At 47.3% G+C, this 19,760-nt stretch overlaps 2 protein-coding genes across 2 annotated transcripts in view; one reads left to right on the plus strand and one right to left on the minus strand.

The window, feature by feature from the left end:
• The first annotated feature begins 345 nt into the window (after nucleotides 1-345).
• TRO (trophinin) lies at nucleotides 346-10,162 on the plus strand. The gene is given in 14 exon segments (XM_015565408.1): nucleotides 346-422; nucleotides 1,700-1,773; nucleotides 3,155-3,253; nucleotides 3,920-4,024; nucleotides 4,134-4,197; nucleotides 4,432-4,511; nucleotides 5,061-5,152; nucleotides 5,847-5,926; nucleotides 6,018-6,060; nucleotides 6,482-6,544; nucleotides 7,104-7,218; nucleotides 8,000-8,107; nucleotides 9,929-9,973; nucleotides 9,975-10,162. Coding segments are annotated over 13 exon segments (1,035 nt in total). The 5' UTR covers nucleotides 346-422; nucleotides 1,700-1,728; the 3' UTR covers nucleotides 10,071-10,162.
• Nucleotides 10,163-10,889: 727 nt separating this feature from the next.
• PFKFB1 (6-phosphofructo-2-kinase/fructose-2,6-biphosphatase 1) overlaps nucleotides 10,890-19,760 on the minus strand; it is a 40,316-nt gene continuing 31,445 nt past the window's right edge. Inside the window, exons 10-14 of the mRNA XM_006765911.2 lie at nucleotides 19,297-19,401; nucleotides 15,458-15,587; nucleotides 12,385-12,474; nucleotides 11,856-11,890; nucleotides 10,890-11,502 (exon numbers count right to left, since the gene is read on the minus strand). Coding sequence (XP_006765974.2) covers nucleotides 11,443-11,502; nucleotides 11,856-11,890; nucleotides 12,385-12,474; nucleotides 15,458-15,587; nucleotides 19,297-19,401 — 420 coding nt within the window. The 3' untranslated portion in view covers nucleotides 10,890-11,442. The remainder of the gene's footprint in view (nucleotides 11,503-11,855; nucleotides 11,891-12,384; nucleotides 12,475-15,457; nucleotides 15,588-19,296; nucleotides 19,402-19,760) is intronic.

Raw genomic sequence — 19,760 nt, forward strand, 5'->3', positions numbered from 1 at the left:
TCCAGGGGAGAGAGACCCAGGCACACGCTACAACAACACACTATGTAATTAGTGTTGGCATACAGGGGGCTGTGGTAAGGGTTTGTGGGGAGCTCAGAGGAGCATGCTCCTCTGAGTGGGAAGAGAGGAATCAAATAGGATCAGAGATACACGGTGTGTGTGTGTGGGGGGGGTGGAGAAATCAACTGGATAATAGGAGAGATGGATTTCTGCATAGGGGTAGTAATCAGAAAAGAGGCCATATTGAGGAGAATGGAAAGATGGAAGTAGGGAGGAGGGAGGAGGTTGACAGGCAGGGAAGGAGACCCCTCTGGAGGCGGAAAGAGGCAGGACCACTTCCGGCAGGGGAGGGGGAGTGGACAAGCTCAGACCCAAGGAGAGGCTTGGAGAGAGCAGACGTCTTCTGGACTCAAAAGGACGAGGTGAGCTAAGGTGCCCAGCTTAATGAAAACTGTGGTGCCCTCTGGTCTGCAGCTCTGACCTGCTTGATTCCTTACGCCCCCAAGTTTTGCAGAAAACCCGCTAGGCGGTTGGGAGCTAACCGCGTTGAAGTGGTTGGGTTTAGAGGTGCCTGGATCCGGTTCGAAAGGGAGAAAGGAGGGGGCGCAATCTCCTTTGGGCACAGAATGAAGAGATGTGGACTCTGTTAAGGCAACAGGAGGGAGGGATGCAGACCCGTTTGGTACTGCAGAAAGGAGAGAAGGGGAAATCGTTCAGGCGGTAGAAGGGATGGAGCAGAAACCTTCAGTTCTGGAGAGAGACAAGCGGTGACAGAAATCTGTAAGCCTGGAGAAAGGTATCAGGACCTGATCTGGGCCACAGCAAAAGGGGTCAGGACTTGGAGAAAGGATGAAGCAGAATGCCTTTTGAACAGCTGCAATGACCCGGATCAGAGGGGAGAAAACAGGGACTAGTACGCGGTAGATTTCGGTTTGAAAAGGGAAGGGACAGAACTTGGTAGGTTTCAGGAACAAGGAATATACAAAAGCGTAATACGTTGGATTTGTGGGTGAGGTGTCCATGTTGCAGAAAGGATGGGACTGATTACTTGTAGACGTGGATGTGAGGGGGCGGTCTTGGGGGAGGGGCGGTGCAGGGACGTACTGCAGAGCGGAGGGAGGGGGCATATTAAAAGGAAGGGGAAGTGCCGAGAACTACTGCAGAGCGGAGGGAGGGGGCATATCGCGGAGGGGCTTTGAGTGGCTGTACTGCCCAGGAGACGTGGGCGGTGTTAGGCAAGAGGCGGAGCAAAGTGGTACTGCAGAGAGGAGGGAGGGCGCCGGTTTTGGGGGAAAGATGGACTGAGATGTGATGCAGTTAGAAAGAGTGGGTGGAGATGGTGAAGCGGGGGGGGGAGTGTGTGAGATTGAGGTGGTCAGACTGTGGTCCCTCAAAGCCGCTTGCGCGCTGAGGTCCTGAGGTGGGCGGGGCTCTGGTCGTTGCGCTTATGCAGTATTGAGTTGCGGCAGACTTGTGTAGGGTAAAGGGGTGGGGTGATACAACTGATTGGTGGATGTTTAGATGCAAAAGGAGGTAGGGTTTACAAACCAGATGGTCTGGGTTTCTAGGTGTGAGAATCCCGTAGTTGAAGGGTTGGGGCCCAAGATTAGATGAGGTTGCCCCCTCCTTCAGAAAATCTGGTGAATCTCCTCCTCCCTCTCATTCCATTCTCCCCTAACTCAGACCCCCTTCCCCTCAGGTTCAGCTGTTACATGACCTCCCAGAAAAATGGATAGGAGAAATGACTACGGTTATAGGATGCCCCCGGTCCAGGTGAGGCCCTTCTGCATTCTTGCCTGGCCAGCTGCGCCATCTTGAGTTCGCTTCCTGCTTTGAGCCCCCTACCACTCTGTAGTTGCGTCATTTTCTGACTAGCCTGTCTCAGTCCACCCCTGCGTGGTGGAGGAGGGGGAGAAAAAACATAAGGCCTGACTCTTTCTTTTGCTTTCTTCCTTTTCCCTCGCCCTCCCTTTCAATTACTGCTCAGAGGAAGGGGAGACCTTCATGGAAAGGGTGGGCTGTAGGGAGATCAGATGAATCAGCAGATCATAATCCTAAGTGTATAGGGCCCTCTGCCTACCCCTGGGAGCTTGGGGCTTCACTTCCCTCCAGATGTACACGTTGAGACCACTGAAGAGGACAGTGTCTTCCTGATGCATACCCTCTTGGTAGCAACAAAGGACCCCCTGGCTATGGACCCACCAGTTGCCAACCGACCTAAGAAAAGCAAGACCAAGAAGGCCCCTATTAAGGCTGTTACTAAAACAATACCTGTTGCTCCCCCAATCCCATCTGCCAATGTGATTACCATCAACAAACCTAAAATACCTTTGCAGGTTTTAAAACTTCCAATCAGCCCCCAGATCAGCTAGGCTTCAGCTACCTCTGAGGCAGCTAATATTCAAGCTTCTTCAGTCACCACTCAGTCTAAGAAAGCCAACAAGACAAAGAGAGTTACTGCTAAGGCAGCCCAAGGCCCTCAATCTCCAACTGGCAGTGAGAGTGTCACTACACAGATCAAGTCACCCTTGAAGGCCCTCTACCTATCAGTCATCCCACAGACTACCCAGGCTCCACTTGCCAGTGAGTCAGCAAATTCCCAGGCCTTAGTAGCCTCCATCAAGCCTAAGAAAGCTTCCAAGGCTAAGAAGGCTGCCGATAAGGCCATATATACTTCCACTGAGATCTCATTGGCTTCAAACACCATCCACACAGCTACCACCCAAGGCCAAATTACCAATGAGACAACCAATACCCAGGCCACGGTAGCTTCCATTTGAACTAAGAAAGCCTCCAAAGACAAGAGGACAACTGTTAAAGGCACAAATACTGACACTGTCCTAGGGGCCCCAGATACCACTGAGAGAGGTATCAGGCAGATTGAGGCCTCGGCAGCGGCTATCCGGGCCAAAAAATCCAAAGCAAGAAGGCTGTCAATAAGGGCATACATTTTGCCTATGAGATCTATGAGGCCCCACCTGCCGTTCAAATGGTCACAAACCAAGCCCTAGCTGCCACTCTTCAGGTCAAGAGAGGGTCCAGGGCTCAGAAGACTTCCACTAAGGCCCGGGTAGCTAAAGCTCAGATTCAAATTGTTGACCAAGGAGCTCAGGCCAAGATGGCCGGCTCTCAGACCAACTTAAGTACCCTTGAGACTCAGGTTGCTGCTGCTGTCCAGGCCCTGGCAGATGACTACCTGGCTCAGTTGAGTCTGGAGCCTACAACCAGGACCCGGGGCAAGAGGAACCGAAAGGTGAGATCTCTGACATCACGATCCTTAAATTTGTACTTGGTTTCCATTCCTATCCTCCTAGTTTGTTCATTTATTCTATAAAATTTTACTGAGCCTTTTTACCTTGAGACAGTCTCTGTGTTCAGATAGGCTGTGAGAGATGCTGAGAAAAATGTGACATAGTTCCTGCTCCCAGGCAGTTCACAGATTGGTGGGAAAATAAGACATCCATATACTTAATGACAACCTAGATATAATGCAACATGTATTTACATAGTAGTTACCATGCGCCAGGCTTTGTGTTGGATACATTCACACAGGTAGTTTTCATGTTTTGAAAGAAATTCTTACCAGCTAGGGATCATACGTCCCAGTTTTACAGATAAGAAAATTGAGTCCCAGAAAGATGAAGAGACTTGTCCAAGGGGTACAGCTAGCAGAGTTAGTGGTGGCCAAAGGAAGAGGAACCCCAGGCCCTGCCTTTGGGTTGCTCCTTTCCTAGCTGGGAAATGAAACTCCTGCCTGGAAGACAGTGAAAGACAAGTCTAGGACTCAGGGTGGTCAAAAGTAAGGTCAGGACCCACTACAGGGAGGGTTTAAGGGACTTTCAGGAGGAGTTAGGGTAAAGAAACAGAGCCATCTCGTTCACCTGGTGACTCTGGACCTTCCTTCTTTCTGATGATGCAGTTCAAGCATCTGATTGGGCATGAGAGAGGTGGCCGTAATTACAGGTGGAATCCATGGGGCCAGAGGCCTCCGCCACCCCGAGATGTGGCCATTTTGCAAGAAAGGGTAAGACTCCTATGCTGCCCAGTCTTTTCTTCACCTGCCCCCTTCTCTGGAATTCTTCTGAGTTTTCTAAAACATATTGAGATTTCCCTATATATTCCTCTTCTCCCAGGCAAATAAGTTGGTGAAATACCTGTTGGTTAAGGACCAGACAAAGATCCCCATCAAGCGCTCAGGTAGAGTCATACATACCCTCCTCCCTTAGCTCTCTTCTCACTCCCCTCTCCCCCACCCCCTGGGGGCTATTTTCCTCATATGTCCTTCCCTACTCTCCTCACACTGTGTTAATGGCATCTCCCATTAAACATAGTTTAGGACTCAGACTGCACTGACCCCACAGGGCTTGCAAAAGGGCTGCAGCTTTGTGGCCTCTGCTCAGCCCAGGTGCTCCCACCTCTCCCCTCCTGCAGACATGCTGAAGGATGTCATCCAGGAATATGATGAATATTTCCCAGAGATCATTGAACGAGCAAGCTACGCTCTGGAGAAGGTGAAGGGGCAGCCCTGGAGGATGGGTGCAGTGGCGAAGCCTTGAATCAAACAAAGGTGTATACTTCCCTTCTGGGGGCACTACAGAGACTCTCTAACTCAGCCCCATCACTGTGCAGATGGGCAGACAGTGACCTAGGGAGGTGCATAGACTTGCCAGGAGTCACACAAGTAAGTGGTAAAAGCACAGCTAGGACTCAAGCCAACCAACTTAGTCCTGACTTCTCTCTGCTGCTGGACATGTCCTGGAATGTATTCCAGATGCTCACCTCTTCCTTCTATTCCTCATTCTCTGTTTGCCTAGATTCCAACTAATCACAAGGGTGATATTGATAACAATAGCACATTTCTTGCCTGCTTTCTGTATGCTGGCCTCATAGCTAAGTACTTTACATTTATTATCTCACTGATTTCACACACACACACACACACACACACACACACACACACACTGGCCCCTAGGTACAAGGGGAGCTGTGGGATGCTCAGGAAGCTCATTGATGCCTAGGCTGAATTTTGTTATCTCACAGGTTATTCTTTTACTTGGCAGATGTTTCGAGTCAATCTGAAGGAGATTGATAAGCAAAGTAGCTTGTATATTCTCATCAGCACTAAGGAATCCTCCGCAGGCATACTGGGAACGTAAGCTGGGAAAGGGCTGGGTGGGAGGGAGGCTTCTGCTTTTGTCCATGGCACTACCCCATCCCTGTCTTCTGTCCCACACTTCCTTAGAGAGTCAGGAAAGACAGGCCTGAAAGCCCGTTCCAGCCCCCGCATGTAGCTGGAACCCTGCCCACAAAAGTTGTGCCTGGTTACGATGGACTGAAGGGTGTCGAAGCCTGGGTGGGGCAGTCCTACTGTCAGGTTGTCTGTCTGTCCAGAAGCTTCCCAGGAAGGCAGCCCTGTCACTGCTTGTCTCTTCCTGCTGGTCTTGATAGAGTGGTTCTCACGGGAGGCCTTCCTGGTGTGGGTGGATCACGATGCTCGAAGGGCAGGAGCATCGGTGGCTGTGAATCCTCTGGTGGCTGAGGGGCCTGTGAGAGGAAGAAGGGCCTCGCATTGGCGGAGTGCCAGGGTCTAACTCTGTTGGGGGGATTTCTTCTGTCCTCTCAGCAGCCCGGGGAGGGGAGGATGTGATTTCCTGTTTCACTGGACAGGAGACTGAGGCTCAGGGGTCTAAGTGTCTTTCCCAGGGTCATGTGGAGCTTGAAGCATAGACTGGGCAGAACTCTCCCATACCTGAGGAATCTGGGAGAGGCTAGCCTAGTGAGCTGGCTGGTGTGTTTTTTGCAGATGGCTGCAGGACCTAAACCTCTCTGTCCTATTGTTCCCCTAGAACCAAGGACTCCCCCAAGCTGGGTCTCCTCATGGTGCTTCTTAGCATCATCTTCATGAATGGAAATCGGTCCAGCGAGGGTGAGTGGCTGGGCGTGCAGCTGAATGGGTGGCCATGGTCAGAATTCCACATGTTCATTTTCTGTCCCTCTTCTCTTGCCTCCCCTTGCAGCTGTCATCTGGGAGGTGCTGCGCAAGTTGGGGCTGCGCCCTGGGTATGATTGGGCTCTCTCAGCACTTGCTGTCCGTGTTGTCCTTTGGCAAGAGAGGATGGTCCCAGGATCGCATCAGCCTGGTGGTCTGATGGAGCGGGCGGGGGTATCGGGCTGGGTAGATGGTCCATGTCTCTGATATGGGTGAATGGGGAAACTAGTCCTTAACTCCCTGCTCCCTCTCTCCTCTATGTCCTCTGTCTGTTCTAAGATGAGATATAAGATAGACCTTCAGGGTATCCCTGGCAAAGAACCATTTGGCCTCAACTGCCTACTGCTAGTGATCATGTATGTGTTTACTGTTTTTTTGGTTTCATGAAGATGGCCACATGTGCTAGAGAGGTGTCTTCCATGTTGTGAAATGCCTCTGTCCTCATCTGGGAAGTTCTGATTTTTGTTCATGGGTTATTTTTCCCATTGTCAGGGTGAGGCACTCGCTCTTTGGGGAAGTGAGGAAACTCATCACAGACGAGTTTGTGAAGCAGAAGTAAGTGGTGTTTTGGGGCGTTGTCAGGCCCTGAAGTGTTCTGGGTGTGTTGGTCTGGTCCAGGAGGTGCTTGATAAGCCCCTTTCTCACACTAGCTTTAGAGGTATTGGCATCCTGTGCCCCAAATCTGAGTCTTGTCCACAATTCCCATGGGTGGGCCATTCCAAGGCTGGGCCAGATCAAACACAAGGCCCTTGTTAGGGGGGTGTGCTCAGAGCAGAGTGTCTGAAGAATGGCTCCTCTGTTTACAACACACCCAACAGGAACTTGGGCTTACTCCTCACAGGTGGCAGGGTACATTGGCCTCCCTGTGACATCATGCCCTACACATGCCTCCCCTGCAGCACCAAGTGACTCTTTTGCACACAGTCAATGGGAAATGGCTTAATAGTGGAGGCAAGACCATGAACTATGTTTGGGAGTGAGTCTGGGGATGAAGGGTCTTGGAAATCTTCTCCAGGAGCTGAGTTTAGTGTTTGAAGGAAGTTTTCACCTGGTTCCCAGTGGTTAGACAACAGATTTGTTTGTTTAGAAGCAAGTTTCATTTCCTTTCTCTAAGGTACCTGGAGTACAAGAGGGTCCCCAACAGCAGACCACCTGAATATGAGTTCTTCTGGGGCTTGCGCTCCTACCATGAGACTAGCAAGATGAAAGTCCTCAAGTTTGCCTGCAAGGTAATAGGAGACCTGCCCTGACTTGGCATATTAAGGGTACGGGTTGCCCCTGATTGGGGCAGACTATGTATAGGGATGGGCAGGTACAGGGCAGCCTGCAGTTCATATATAAACATATGGAATTTAATTTTGTCCCAGGATGCTGCTCAACATAAAGTTTACATTGTTTCAGTCATTCTTCATAGTTTGCATTAGTGTTCTCAGAATGTTATAACAAAATACCATAGACTGGATGGCTTAAATGACAGAAATTTATTTTTTCATAATCCTGGACGCTAGAAGTACCAGATCAAGGTATAACAGTGTTAGTTTCTGCTGAGGTCTCTTTTCCTGGAAAGAAGATGGATGCCTTCTTACTGTGTCCTAAGATGGTGGAGAGAGAGCCTCTTCTTATGAGGACACTAATCCTATTGGATCAGAGTTGCATCGTTATGACTTCATTTAACTTGACCTCCATAAAGGCCCGATCTCCAAATACAGTCACATTGGGGGCTGGTGCTTCAACGTATGAATTTTTGGGAGACACAGCAGTTAATCCATAACACATTTACTCTCTTATCACTTCCCAAATTACAGATGAAGACACTTGGGCTCAATAAGGTTAAGTAACTTATCCAAGGTCACACAGTACCTAAGTCATTAGAGCTAAAATTGGATCTCAAGACTGACCCATGATAGTCTTGAAAAACATTGCTACTAGTTTTATACAAAGCCCATAATATGCACTTAATACATAATTATAAGGTTATTTTCCTTATAATGATTATCATTCCCATTTCAGGTGCAGAAGAAAGACCCCAAGGACTGGGCTGCTCAGTACCGGGAGGCAGTGGAGATGGAAGTCCAGGCTGCAGCTGTGGCTGTGGCTGAGGCTGAGGCCAGGGCTGAGGCAAGAGCCCAAATGGGAATTGGAGAGGAAGCTGTGGCTGGGCCCTGGAATTGGGATGACATGGATATCGACTGCCTAACACGGGAAGAGTTAGGCGATGATGCTCAGGCGTGGAGCAGATTTTCATTTGAAATTGAGGCCAGAGCCCACGAAAATGCAGATGCCAGCACCAACATCGACTTCAGCAGAGGAGCTGGCACCGCAGCTAGCTTCCACAATGGTGCTAGCATTAGCTTCAGTGGTGCACCCAGCCCCAGTGGTGGTGGCTTTGGTGGCAGAACTGGCATTAGCTTTGGTGGCACACCCAGCACCAGTGCCAGCTTCAGCAGCACAGCCAGCGTTAGCTTTGGTGGCACACCTTATACCAGTGCCAGCTTCGGTGGTGGGGTCAGCTCTAGTTTCAGTGGCCCACTCATCACCACTACCAGTTTCAGTGGCGGGGCCAGCCCTGGCTTTGGAGGCACACTGAGCACCACTGCTGGCTTCAGTGGTGCTCTCATTACCAGTACCAGCTTTGGCAGTGCCCCCAGCACCGGTGCCGTCTTTAGCGGTGCACTTAGCACCAGCACTGGCTTTGGTGGCACACTCAGTACTAGTGTGTGCTTTGGTGGCTCTCCCAACTCTGGCGCCAGCTTTGGTGGCACGCTCAGTACTAGTATCTACTTCGGTGGCTCTCCGAGCACCAGCACTGGTTTTGATAGCATCCTCAGCACCAGTGTCTCGTTCAGTGGCTCTTCCAGCACCATCGCTGACTTTGGCAGCACACTGAGCACCAGCATCTGCTTCAGTGGCTCTCCCAATCCTAGTGCTAGCTTTGGTGGTGCAATCAGCACCAGTGTCGGCTTTGGCGGTGCGCTCAACACCAGTGCTGGTTTCAGCAGTGCTGTTGGTGGTAGCCCCGGCTTCGGTGGTGCACCCACCACCAACTCTGGCTTTGGCGGTATGTTCAGCACTAGTGCTGACTTCACTGGGGCACTTAGCACCACTACTGACTTTGCAAGTGCCCCTAGCGCCAGCATTGGCTTTGGTGCAGGTCCCAGCACCAGTTTCTTTGGTAATGTGCCTAATACTAACCTATGCTTTGGTGGCCCTCCTAGCACCAGCGCCTGCTTTAGTGGAGCTACCAGTGCCAGTTTTGGTAACGGGCTTAGCACCAGTGTGGGTTTTAACTTTGGCGATGGGTTAAGTGCCGGCACTGGATTTGGTGGTGGACTGAGCACCAGCACTGGCTTCAATGGTGGACTAGGCACCAGTGCTGGCTTTGGTGGCGGACTGATCTCCAGCGATGGCTTTGGTGGAGGACTGGGCACCAATGCTGGTTTTGGCAGCACACTTGGCACCAGTGCTGGCTTTAGTGGTAGCCTCAACATCAGTGATGGCTTTGGTGGTGGGCCTAATACCAGCTTCGACGGAGGACTGAGTACCATCATTGGCTTTGGCAGTGGTTCCAACACCAGTATTGGCTTTACTGGCGAACCCAGCACCAGCATTGGCTTCAATGGTGGACCCAGTTCTATCGTTGGCTTCGGCGGTGGACTGAACACCGGTGCTGGCTTCAGCGGTGGACCGAGCAACGGTGCTCCCTTTGGTGGTGGAGCCACCAGCCTTGGTGCCTGTAGCTTCTCCTATGGCTAGTGAGGTTTCAGGTAATTACAGCATTTCCATAGCCAAGGCCCATGGGTATGCATATAAGTTCTGGGAAATGTTATAAGAAACCCCAAGGTGGGAGGGCAGGGTGGGGAGATGAAGACAGTGGAGGAAGTATGAGAAAACAGTATATTTGATGCTAAAATATGTTCCTTTTTGGCGTTTTGTTTTCAGGTTTATGACCCACATTTACAGATCCCGCTAATGCGCTGCAGCAGTCCCTCCTTCCCATGAAGCCAAGGAACGTCCTTGGGATCTTTGTCCACCCAGCAGTCTGAGCAGATACTGCCCATCAGCCGAGGCTGACATGCTATGAAAAGTCCAGTTGCCAGTCCTGCTTTCTTGTTCGCTTTCTGTGTGCTGTTGTTGTACTTTGGTATCAGCGTTCCATTAAATTTGCAAAATGAACTGGAGTTGTTTTTTTTCTTTATTATGCTTAATTGTTGTGAGTGACATTTTGAGTTCATAGAAGAGCTAAAGATCGGCCTAGCTCTTCGGGAAATGTGGGGTCCAGCTTTTGGCTAAAAGGAAAGGATTACTTCAGTGGGATAGAGACCTGGGGGAAGCATGGCAGGAATATGAACAAAGATATGGAGGGGGAAAGCCTGGAACAGAATGCACAGGGAGAAGGTTCTGGACAGTAATTATACATTCATTTTGAGATGTTTGTGTAAGAATGGAGGGGGGCGGTAATTAGAGGGTGACACAGGAACAAGGGAGAGTTTTACTGGGATAGGAGAGAGACCTGACCATGTTGCAGAGACCGTCGGGGCAAAAGCCAATATAAAAGGACAGGAGATAGAAAAAGAATAGTCATGAATTGACTGAAGTAGGCAATCCCTGAGAAGGTGGGGTGGGCTAGAGTACCAGAAAATACTGTATGAGTTTGTCTTTTCAGCACTGGGTTACTGGTACCTGGCCAGAAATACTATGTGCATGTCTGCTGTATAGAAGGCACGCTGCTAGAGATCCTGTGCATGACACACAAAGTTGTAAGAACTGTGGGTCTGTGGTCAGATAGTGGGATGCGTGTATTTAAGAAGTCACACTGGGGAGAAGTCTACATGGTGCCAATGTCCATGGAGTGGGTGGTCATGGAGTTGAGGGGGACTGGGAGGCTTAGGGTATTCTTTGGATTATTTACATGGACAGTGATAACACGCAGAATGACAGCAAGAGTTGGAGAAGACAGGAGCACTGTGGTCCAAGTACAGCTTCTCTGAGTATAGGGATGATGGTGTCGTGGCCCAGGAACACTGCCCACCAAGGAACAAAGCCCATAGGCAGACACAGAGACCTATCTCCTCCCAGAAGTCTTTCCTCCAGGAAGCTCTCACCCATTCCACATCCCCACAGCACCAGAGCCACTTTGTGGGGTCAGGATCTTAAGATGATCCTGTGGGAGAAGCCTCACAATGACCACCTCTCCCCTCTTAGAGGCAGTAAGAGAAGTTTTCATTGATCAGAGAATGAAAATTAAGGAAAAAGTTTCATCCAGAGCTAGACAGCTCCTTGGTTGTAGCTAGAAATCGACATCTGTTTTGGAACTGCCGAGGGCTTCTTCATTGGAAGCAGGGTCTCCCAGTGAGACCAAATCCAAAGTCTTCTAAGTGTAGAAGAGCAAGGACAGAAGCTTCTAAAGGTGGAAGACAGTCAGGAAAGAGGTAGTTTGACTTCCTGGAGAGAGCTCAGTAGTGGGCAGGGACAGTGTCCAGGGCTTCCTCAGGATCTCGGGTGATGTCCACATTCTGAGAGAAGAAAGCCCAGGATTAACAGGAAGGAGACAGCAGTGTGGAGCCCCAGCCCATCCCCTGTCGGTTGTCCTCACTACCAGGCTCCCCTCCTTCAGCCAAGCCTGCATCCTGATCCTTTTCTCAGGAGAGCCTGGAGGAGTCTGGTCTGAGGCTTTTTTGGGAGGGGCTGCTCTAGCCCTGCATCTCCATGCTGCCTCCAAATCTGGGCGGAGGTTCCAGCATTTTTAGGTGCTGGTTATTCTATTTGATGGTGCAAAACACCCAAGGTCTGTGGCACTGGGTGGCCCTTTGGGTGGGGAGGGTGCTTTCACCATGTGCCCGCATAGGCCACAGAGGCCCTCACCTACCTCAGGCTTCTCTCGATGTGTGTTTGAACCTTCAAGGTGCGGAGGTCACAGGGAGTTTGGGGGAGCCTGAAGAAGGAGGAGGATGGTATCATGGGGCTGGGGCTGGCAGAGGAGACCCAATGCCTATGGAAGCCCCCTTAGCTCCATCTCTGGGTTGCACTCTACTCTGGGATTCAGTACACCATTTGTCCTGTTCACAGTCCAGAAAGATTTGTCCGTCTCTTCCCTACTCATGAACATTTCACAGCTAACTAATGCCCCAAGAGAGTCTAGCCTTTGAGGCCTTTCTTCAATATGGCCTCAACATACACTTAATTGTTCCCCTGGTCCCCTTTGGAGACTACTTTCCCCGCCCCCCCTGCCCCCCGTGACCCTGCTACAGTTTGGTGTTCTATGCTCAGTGCTCATCTTGCCACCACCAGGCCCACCTCTACCAGGACATCCAACTACCCACACAAGGAACCTCCCCTAGGACTCTACTGGGCAAATGGTAGGCACTGGAGGCATTCTCATGGCCTCTATGTGCCTTTCCCCAGATATAGGTAGGGGCCCTTACCATAAGCCACAGGTGTGAGTTTGAGCACTGTGTGCAGAGGGCACTTGAGATACGGCAGCTCATCTGGAAAGGAGGAGAAAGCAGCCATCAGAGACAGGGTGCTGGCGGGGGGTTCCCAGGTCCCCAAGACCTCCAGGCCTGCAGGTTGACAGCACTCTCCCCTGTCCACAGCCCTGCCCCATGGTCGGCCTCCCCTGGGGCCCACTCCCCTGAGGCCCACAGGTGGCCAGGGAGGAAGAGAGCAGAGGGGAGGCAGGCGGGCCCTGGGGAATGCAGCTGGGAGGCAGGTCCCCTGGGATGGTCAGGATGGTCACCCTGGAGGTGGCCTACCTCCTCACTCACAGCCAACCCCCACCCCCAGCCCCAGCCCTGGTTCTTCCACAGGCTCCCCGGCCACAGAGGACCACAGTGCATCTCCACAGGGGGTTCCTGAGACCCTGGGATGGGGGTGTGGGTACCTGCGCAGCCTGCACAGCCTTTCCCCCACACAGCCCTGTGCCCTCTGACTCCTCTCACTCTTTTTGGTGGACAAGCATTATCCCCTTGTTTCCAGTTATTGACTATGATGCATAAAGTTCTCTCAATATCCACTTATAATTTCTTGTACAGGCCTAGGTTGAATTTACCAGACAGGGGATGATCAGACCCATTGCACAGATGAGGAAAGCGAGGCTTTCAGAGTGAAGACACTTGTCCTAAGGCACACAGCCAGGGAGTGGCAGTTCTGGGCCTAGACCCAGAACCCTCTGAGAGGTTCAATTGTGTGCTCTGTCCATTGCAGTCGGCTGCCACTCTTTGACGGGCTCACAGTATCTTGAGTGGACACCTCCACCTTTCAACATTCTCTGATGACACCCACCTGCCCATCCACCCAGACAGCCCATACCACTCCCCATCTCCTTTCATTAAGCCAGAACCCACCTTCATGGCTTCTCATCCCCAGAGTCCCTCCTACACTTAAAAAATATTTTTTATTGATTTCAAAGAGAAAGGGAGAGGGAGAGATAGAAACATCAATGATGAGAGAGAATCATTGATCAGTTGCCTCCTGCATGGCTCCCCACTGGGGATGAACCCGCCCCTACTGGAATAGAACTGTGACCTCCTGGTTCATACGTCGACACTCAACCACTGAGCCATGCTGGGCCTCTCTTACACTTTTAAGGGGCGTGCCAATGCCCTCCCAGCCACCTGAAACATCTGTTTTGACAATTTCCTAGGTGTCCATACTGCTCCTTCTCCTCCTCTTGGTCAGCATCACTGTCGGGCCCTGAGCCCGGCACTTTGGTGCACTATCTCCTTCCATTCTTGCTGATACTCTGTGGGAGTTACTGTTCCTCATGGCAGATGTGAGGGAACAAACTCAGAATAGGGAACCCCCTTGCCTGAGGTCTCTGACCCTGCTCTGCCACCACCTCCACAAGTGGCCTGGCCCTACTTTTTCTCTCTCTGGCTCTGAGAGTTCCCATCTCTTACAGCATAGGATTGGACTAGGTGTACTCTGAGAGTGCCCTAGCTGTGAGATCTGCTGGGTCTGCATCCTTAGTCACATCATCTCTCTGGGCCTCAGATTCCTCACCTGAGCAATAGGGGTCGGAGCTTGTGCTCAGCCTGCCTGGCTCACCTCCCAGGGCAGCTGTGAGCAGCTGGTGTGGCCTGTGCATGAAAGCAAGTAGGAAGTGGGTAAAGTAGTGTGCCAATTGGACACGCACAAGCCGCCCACACATCCCATACATGTGTGAGAGGGGAAGGCTTCTGGAATGCATCTGGGGTTAATGTTCCTCCCAACCCCTCAAAGCCCTATGACCTAGGTAGGGCCAGTTATTTGACCTCTCAAAGCCGCCATTTCCTCACCTGCACAGTCAGGTTACTGTGCTTGCCTTGCAATCTCAAAGATAGCACCGAGCAGTAGATGTGTGGATGGTATCAGAAACCTAGTAGCACAGGTACCCCCACCACCCCTTTTCAGTGAGGAAATTGAGGGAATGATTTGTCCAATGTGAAGTTCTCAAGTTCCCCAGGTCTGGACGACTATATATTCCAAGTGCCCTTGATTTTGAAATTAACAACATAGAAATGATACAAATCTGCAAACACTGCCCACTTCAAATATGGCTTTGCACTGTCCTCACACACCCTCAGTGTCCAGGAGATGCCAATACATCAGCATCCCCGTCAAAAGTGGACTCTCTCACTCGAAGGTGGCACAATAGTCTCTTGCCAGGCCACCTGCCTGAGTTTGCAACTCAGTATGTGTACTCAGTGTATAAATACTCAACAATGTCTAGACATTTTTTAGAAAAAGAAATAATCATTTAAATGTAAAACAATGGAAACACTATCTTGAGAAAATCACCTCTACAGCAACATAGAAACCTAAAATCAGGATCATAAGGTCAGGGAAGGTCCATTACTACCTGCAGACAGCGTGCTTCAGAGAAATACTAGCTTAGCTTTTCCAGATCAAGGCAGACTGTTAAGGCCGGCTTTGAAGACGTTAGCTGAGAATGGTAGTAATACTAATAATAGTAGCTAAGACTTATGTAGCCCATGCTATGTGTCATGAACTATTTTAAGTTCTTTACACATTTTGATTTATTTAAACTTCATCATTTTCTTTCCCATTTTAGAGATGAAGAAACCAAGGCCAGGTTAAAGTAATTTGCCAAAGCTAGTGTGTGACAGAGCAAGAACTTGAACTCAGGCATCTTTGTTCTAGACCAGTGATGGTGAACCTTTTGAGCTCGGCATGTCAGCATTTTGAAAAACCCTCACTTAACTCTGGTGCCGTGTCACATATAGAAATTTTTTGATATTTGCAACCATAGTAAAACAAAGATTTATATTTTTGATACTTATTTTATATATTTAAATGCCATTTAACAAAAAAAATCAACCAAAAAAATGAGTTCGCTTGTCATAGGTTCGCCATCACTGTTCTAGACACTGTGCTCTTAACTACGAAGATATAAACCACCAATTGTTAGTGTCAGGGTCTCAAATGACATCCAGCTCCCCATGCCAGGAGCAGAGAGGACAGTGGTACCTGAGCTCTTATCCAGGAAGTAGGCCAGGAGGCACCTCATGACAGCCTGGTGGCAGATCACCAGTACATTTTCCTGCCGTTCTAGCTCCATTATAACCGGCTCCAGCCGCTGAACCAGATCCTCGTAGGACTAAAAAGAAGAAAATACTTTGATTAAGAAAGGGAGATGAGGCACATTTGCCCAGAGGAGAGGAACTCTAGACTAGACATCAGGAAAACCTGGATGTGGTGTCAGTTCAGCTGCTGACCAAGCAGTACGACCTTAGGCAACTCATTTCCTTAAGTTCTTGGTTTCTCATCTGTTAAATGGGGAGCAATCAATATATCCAACTAGATATCAATAACAATAATAAAACTTCTCGCTACAAAAAATTCCTAGAAAAGCTAGATAAAATAAATGTCCGCACTGCTGACTATTCAAGAAAATTAAGGAAACATTATAAAGATAGGGTTCCAAAACGAAGAAAACCTTGGTAAACAAGGGTGCTAAGTGGATGTGGAAGCAACAACTACCATGGGGGCATCTATAATCATATTTTCCAAGAGGCTTGAGTTTTTATTTTTATTATTATTGTTTAAATATATTTTGTATTGAATTCAGAGAGGAAGAGAGAGGGAGAGACAAACATCAATGATGAGAGAGAATATGGATTGGCTGCCTCCTGCACGCCCCCTACTGGGGATCGAGCCCATAACCTGGACATGTGCTTGACCCAGAATGGAACTGTGACCTCATGGTTCATAGGTTGATGCTCAACCACTGAGCAACACTGGCTGGGTGAGGCTTGAATTTTTAAAACCTTAGAGACATGAGACAAGGCCTTAGGTATATACAAAGTAGAGAGTTGGGACTGAATTTCTCCAATAAACCTGAGACCCTCAAAGGGCTACATCCTCAATAAAAGTGTAAACTAGAAAAAAAGTATATATAGGCAAAGGGTAACAATAAGAACTTATATCTGTCTCTGTTTGACTCTGAGTATAAAAATTTAGAAAATGTCTCCTATAAGAATGTACAACCACAAGTCTACCCTCATGTGGGTTTTTGGTTCAGAATTACACTATTCATGTGTTTTAGAAAATGCTGAGAGTTTAATAAAAAGTGATTCAAGTTGTTAGCTTCTTGGAGTGTTTGGAAGAAGCAAATAGACATTTTCTCTGGATTCTCTCAACTCAGACCACATGGGAATCCCACAGATAAATTTTTGCCAAACTGAAGCTCACAATACACAAAGAAAAATAAACTATTATGAATGAAAATAAACAGAAAAAAAAACAAGATGAGAACTTGAAACACTCAAGATAAATAATCCAAAATATAAAATGAATATGTTTAAAAATTTTTTTAAATTAAAAGATGGAGTAAAAACATAAGAAACAAGATGCTACCAAATACATGATGTAGATTTGAAACAGAACTAAATAGAATTCTAGAAACAAAACATATGCATATATATATTAATTAAAATTTAAAACTCAATTGTTGGAGTAAACAGAAATTTAGATACAACGATAGAAATAGGAATTTGGAAGACAGAGCTGAAGAAATTATTTCAACTGCAGCAAAGAGATAAAAAATAAGAAAAATAGTTAGGAGACCTAAAGAATAGAGACAGGACTAACACATGTCTAATTGTGTTTCCAGAAGGAGATAATAGAGAGCATGTGAGAGAAGAATAGTTAAAGATATAATGCCTAAGAGTTTTTATAGAATTGATGAAAATCCCAATTCTCAGGTACAGGAGTCCAACTCAAGCAAGATAAATGAAAAGAAATGAATATTTAGACATATCAGAGTAGAACTTAAAAGCAAAAAAAGATACAAAGACCCTAAAAACAGGCAGAGAGAAAAGAAATACCAATTAGACTGATAGGAGACTTCTTAGCCATTAGAAGTCAGAAGACAGCGTGGGGGTACTATCTTCAAAGTGCTGAGAGAAAACAACCATGAACCTAGAGTTTTATACCAAGAGTATCATCTAGGATTGAACCCCACCAAGACATTTTTAGACAAAAATGGTGAGTTTACTACCAACAGATCCTCCTAAATAAACTTCTAAAGGAAAATGGAAATTGAACCCAGAGGGAAAACTTGAGATGCAAGGAGAAAAATTGATCAAAGGAATTGGTAAACATGTGATTAAATATAAACAAACACCGACTGTATACAATAACACGTTTAATAATAACAATAAGAATTCATTTGAAGATTATGACACAAGGTTGCACTAAAATACAAAACAGTAATGAACATGTAAGTTGGGAGAAGGAATGACCAGAGTTAAAATTCTTATCTTAATTTAGAGGAAAGGTAGATTTTAGATTTTGTTAGTCATGCATATTAAAATGTTGAGCAACCTCTAAAAGAACAGAAACAGATTATATAACTCAAATATAGATCTAAAAACTCTATCAATTTTAAAGAAGGGAGGAAAAGAGAAAAAATAAAGCATAGAGAGCTCCAAACAAGAGACCAGAAATAAGCTGAAACAAATTAGTGATTACAATAAAAGTAAATGTACCAAACCTACCATTCAAAAGACATACATTTGCAATTTGTATTAAAAACAACAAAAGTCAACTATGCACTGTTTATAATAGACACAAAACAAAAAGACAAAAAGCAGCTCAAAATAATAAACAGATAAAGTTGAACTAGGCAAATACTAACTATAAGAAATCTTATATAGCTATGCTAATATTAAATAAAATACACTTTTAGGCAAAACCATTTTCAGGAGAAAGGAGGTTTGCTCACTATATAATAATAAAATATACAATTTGCTAAGAAGATATAATTGCTTTAAATTTATATGCCTCTAATGACATAGCCTCAAAATATATAAAGGAAAATGAGAGTAAACTCAGACCAACTTTATAATGTCATTTCTGAGGATGAAGATAAAAAAGTGAAAATGCTTTGTAACACAGGCTATCAATTGTTTTATATTCCCTGATGTTAGCTTTTCTGATAACTATTCCCAGGAATTTGTATCCGAAATGGGGTATGACTAATAAATACTCTAAAATGTAGAGCTGGCTAAATGGAGGCAGTGTAGAAAGCAATGAGGATTAACTTCTTATGGGGATAGAGAACTGATGGTCTGGTTTATGTGGTGGCAAAGAAGTAAGTTAAAATATTAGCCATTGTCCATTTGGACTCCAATCCAAAGAGTATGTTGAAGTAGTTCAAGTGCCTTTAGTGAAAGTATACCAGAGACAAAGTCTAGGTAAGGTGAGTCCTCCTGAAAGCAGAGAGGAAACAGTAGGCAAATATGTAGCTTTTCTTTTATTCATTCATTCATTTATTTATTTAATCATCACCAGAGGATATTTTTCCCATTGATTTTTAGAGATTGGGAAAGAGAGGGAGGGGAGGGAGGGAGGGAGGGAGAGAGCGAGAGAGAGAGAGAGAGAGAGAGAGAGAGAGAGAGAGAGAGAGAGCTGTTTCCAACCCAACAGTGTCAATAGTGGGACAACTCTCCCAGGTATGTTTCCTTATGCTTCCACAAAAAAAACGTATAGCTTTTATTTATTTATTTATAAATTTTATTGTTTAAGGTATTACAAATAGTAGTACATATGTCTCTCTCTCTTTTTTCACCCCACTGACCTCTGCCCCTCCCCCAGCCTCCTTTTAAAACAGAGGAATTTGTTGCCCATAGCCAAGAATCTGAGTCAGCCGAGGGCCAGATAATCATGTGCCTGTGGGGTGGCAGTTGCTGCAATATATGCTTTGTTCTGTTTTGAAAGCAATCTAGGAAACTAAGAAACCTCGAGGGTTGGAATGAGGATACTGAGGAGGAGTTCTAGGAATCAATCCACCCTTCAAAGCTTACCTCTCCCTTGGGATAGCGATAGCGATATTTATCTTGGTCCCGTAGCGCAAATTCCTCAGGGTAATGTTCTTGGATTTCTTCATAGGTCATCTCCTCACAGACACCCTGAGGAAAAATTATTTGGGGACAAAAGTATTCACATGGTGAAATCCACACAGCCTGGCTGCCTCCTGCACACCCCACACTAGGGATTAAGCCCGAAAACCGGGAAAGTGCCCTGACTGGGAATTGAACTGTGACCCCCTGGTTCATAGGTTGATGTTCAACCACTGAGCCATGCCATCCTGGCCTGCCTTTACCATAGTTTTCAGGCCAAATGATTGTAGAACAGTAGCACCTAGATTTCTGTGAACACAGCTTTAGGTTTGTGCTTGTTGTCTGAGTGTATATGTGTGTGTGTGTGTGTGTGTGTGTGTGTGTGTGTGTGTGTTTGTGTGTGTACGAGGTATGTGGCTATGCAGATG

The sequence above is a fragment of the Myotis davidii genome, unplaced genomic scaffold, assembly GCF_000327345.1.
Source record: "Myotis davidii unplaced genomic scaffold, ASM32734v1 scaffold1960, whole genome shotgun sequence".
In the NCBI taxonomy this organism is placed as follows: Eukaryota; Metazoa; Chordata; class Mammalia; order Chiroptera; family Vespertilionidae; genus Myotis; species Myotis davidii.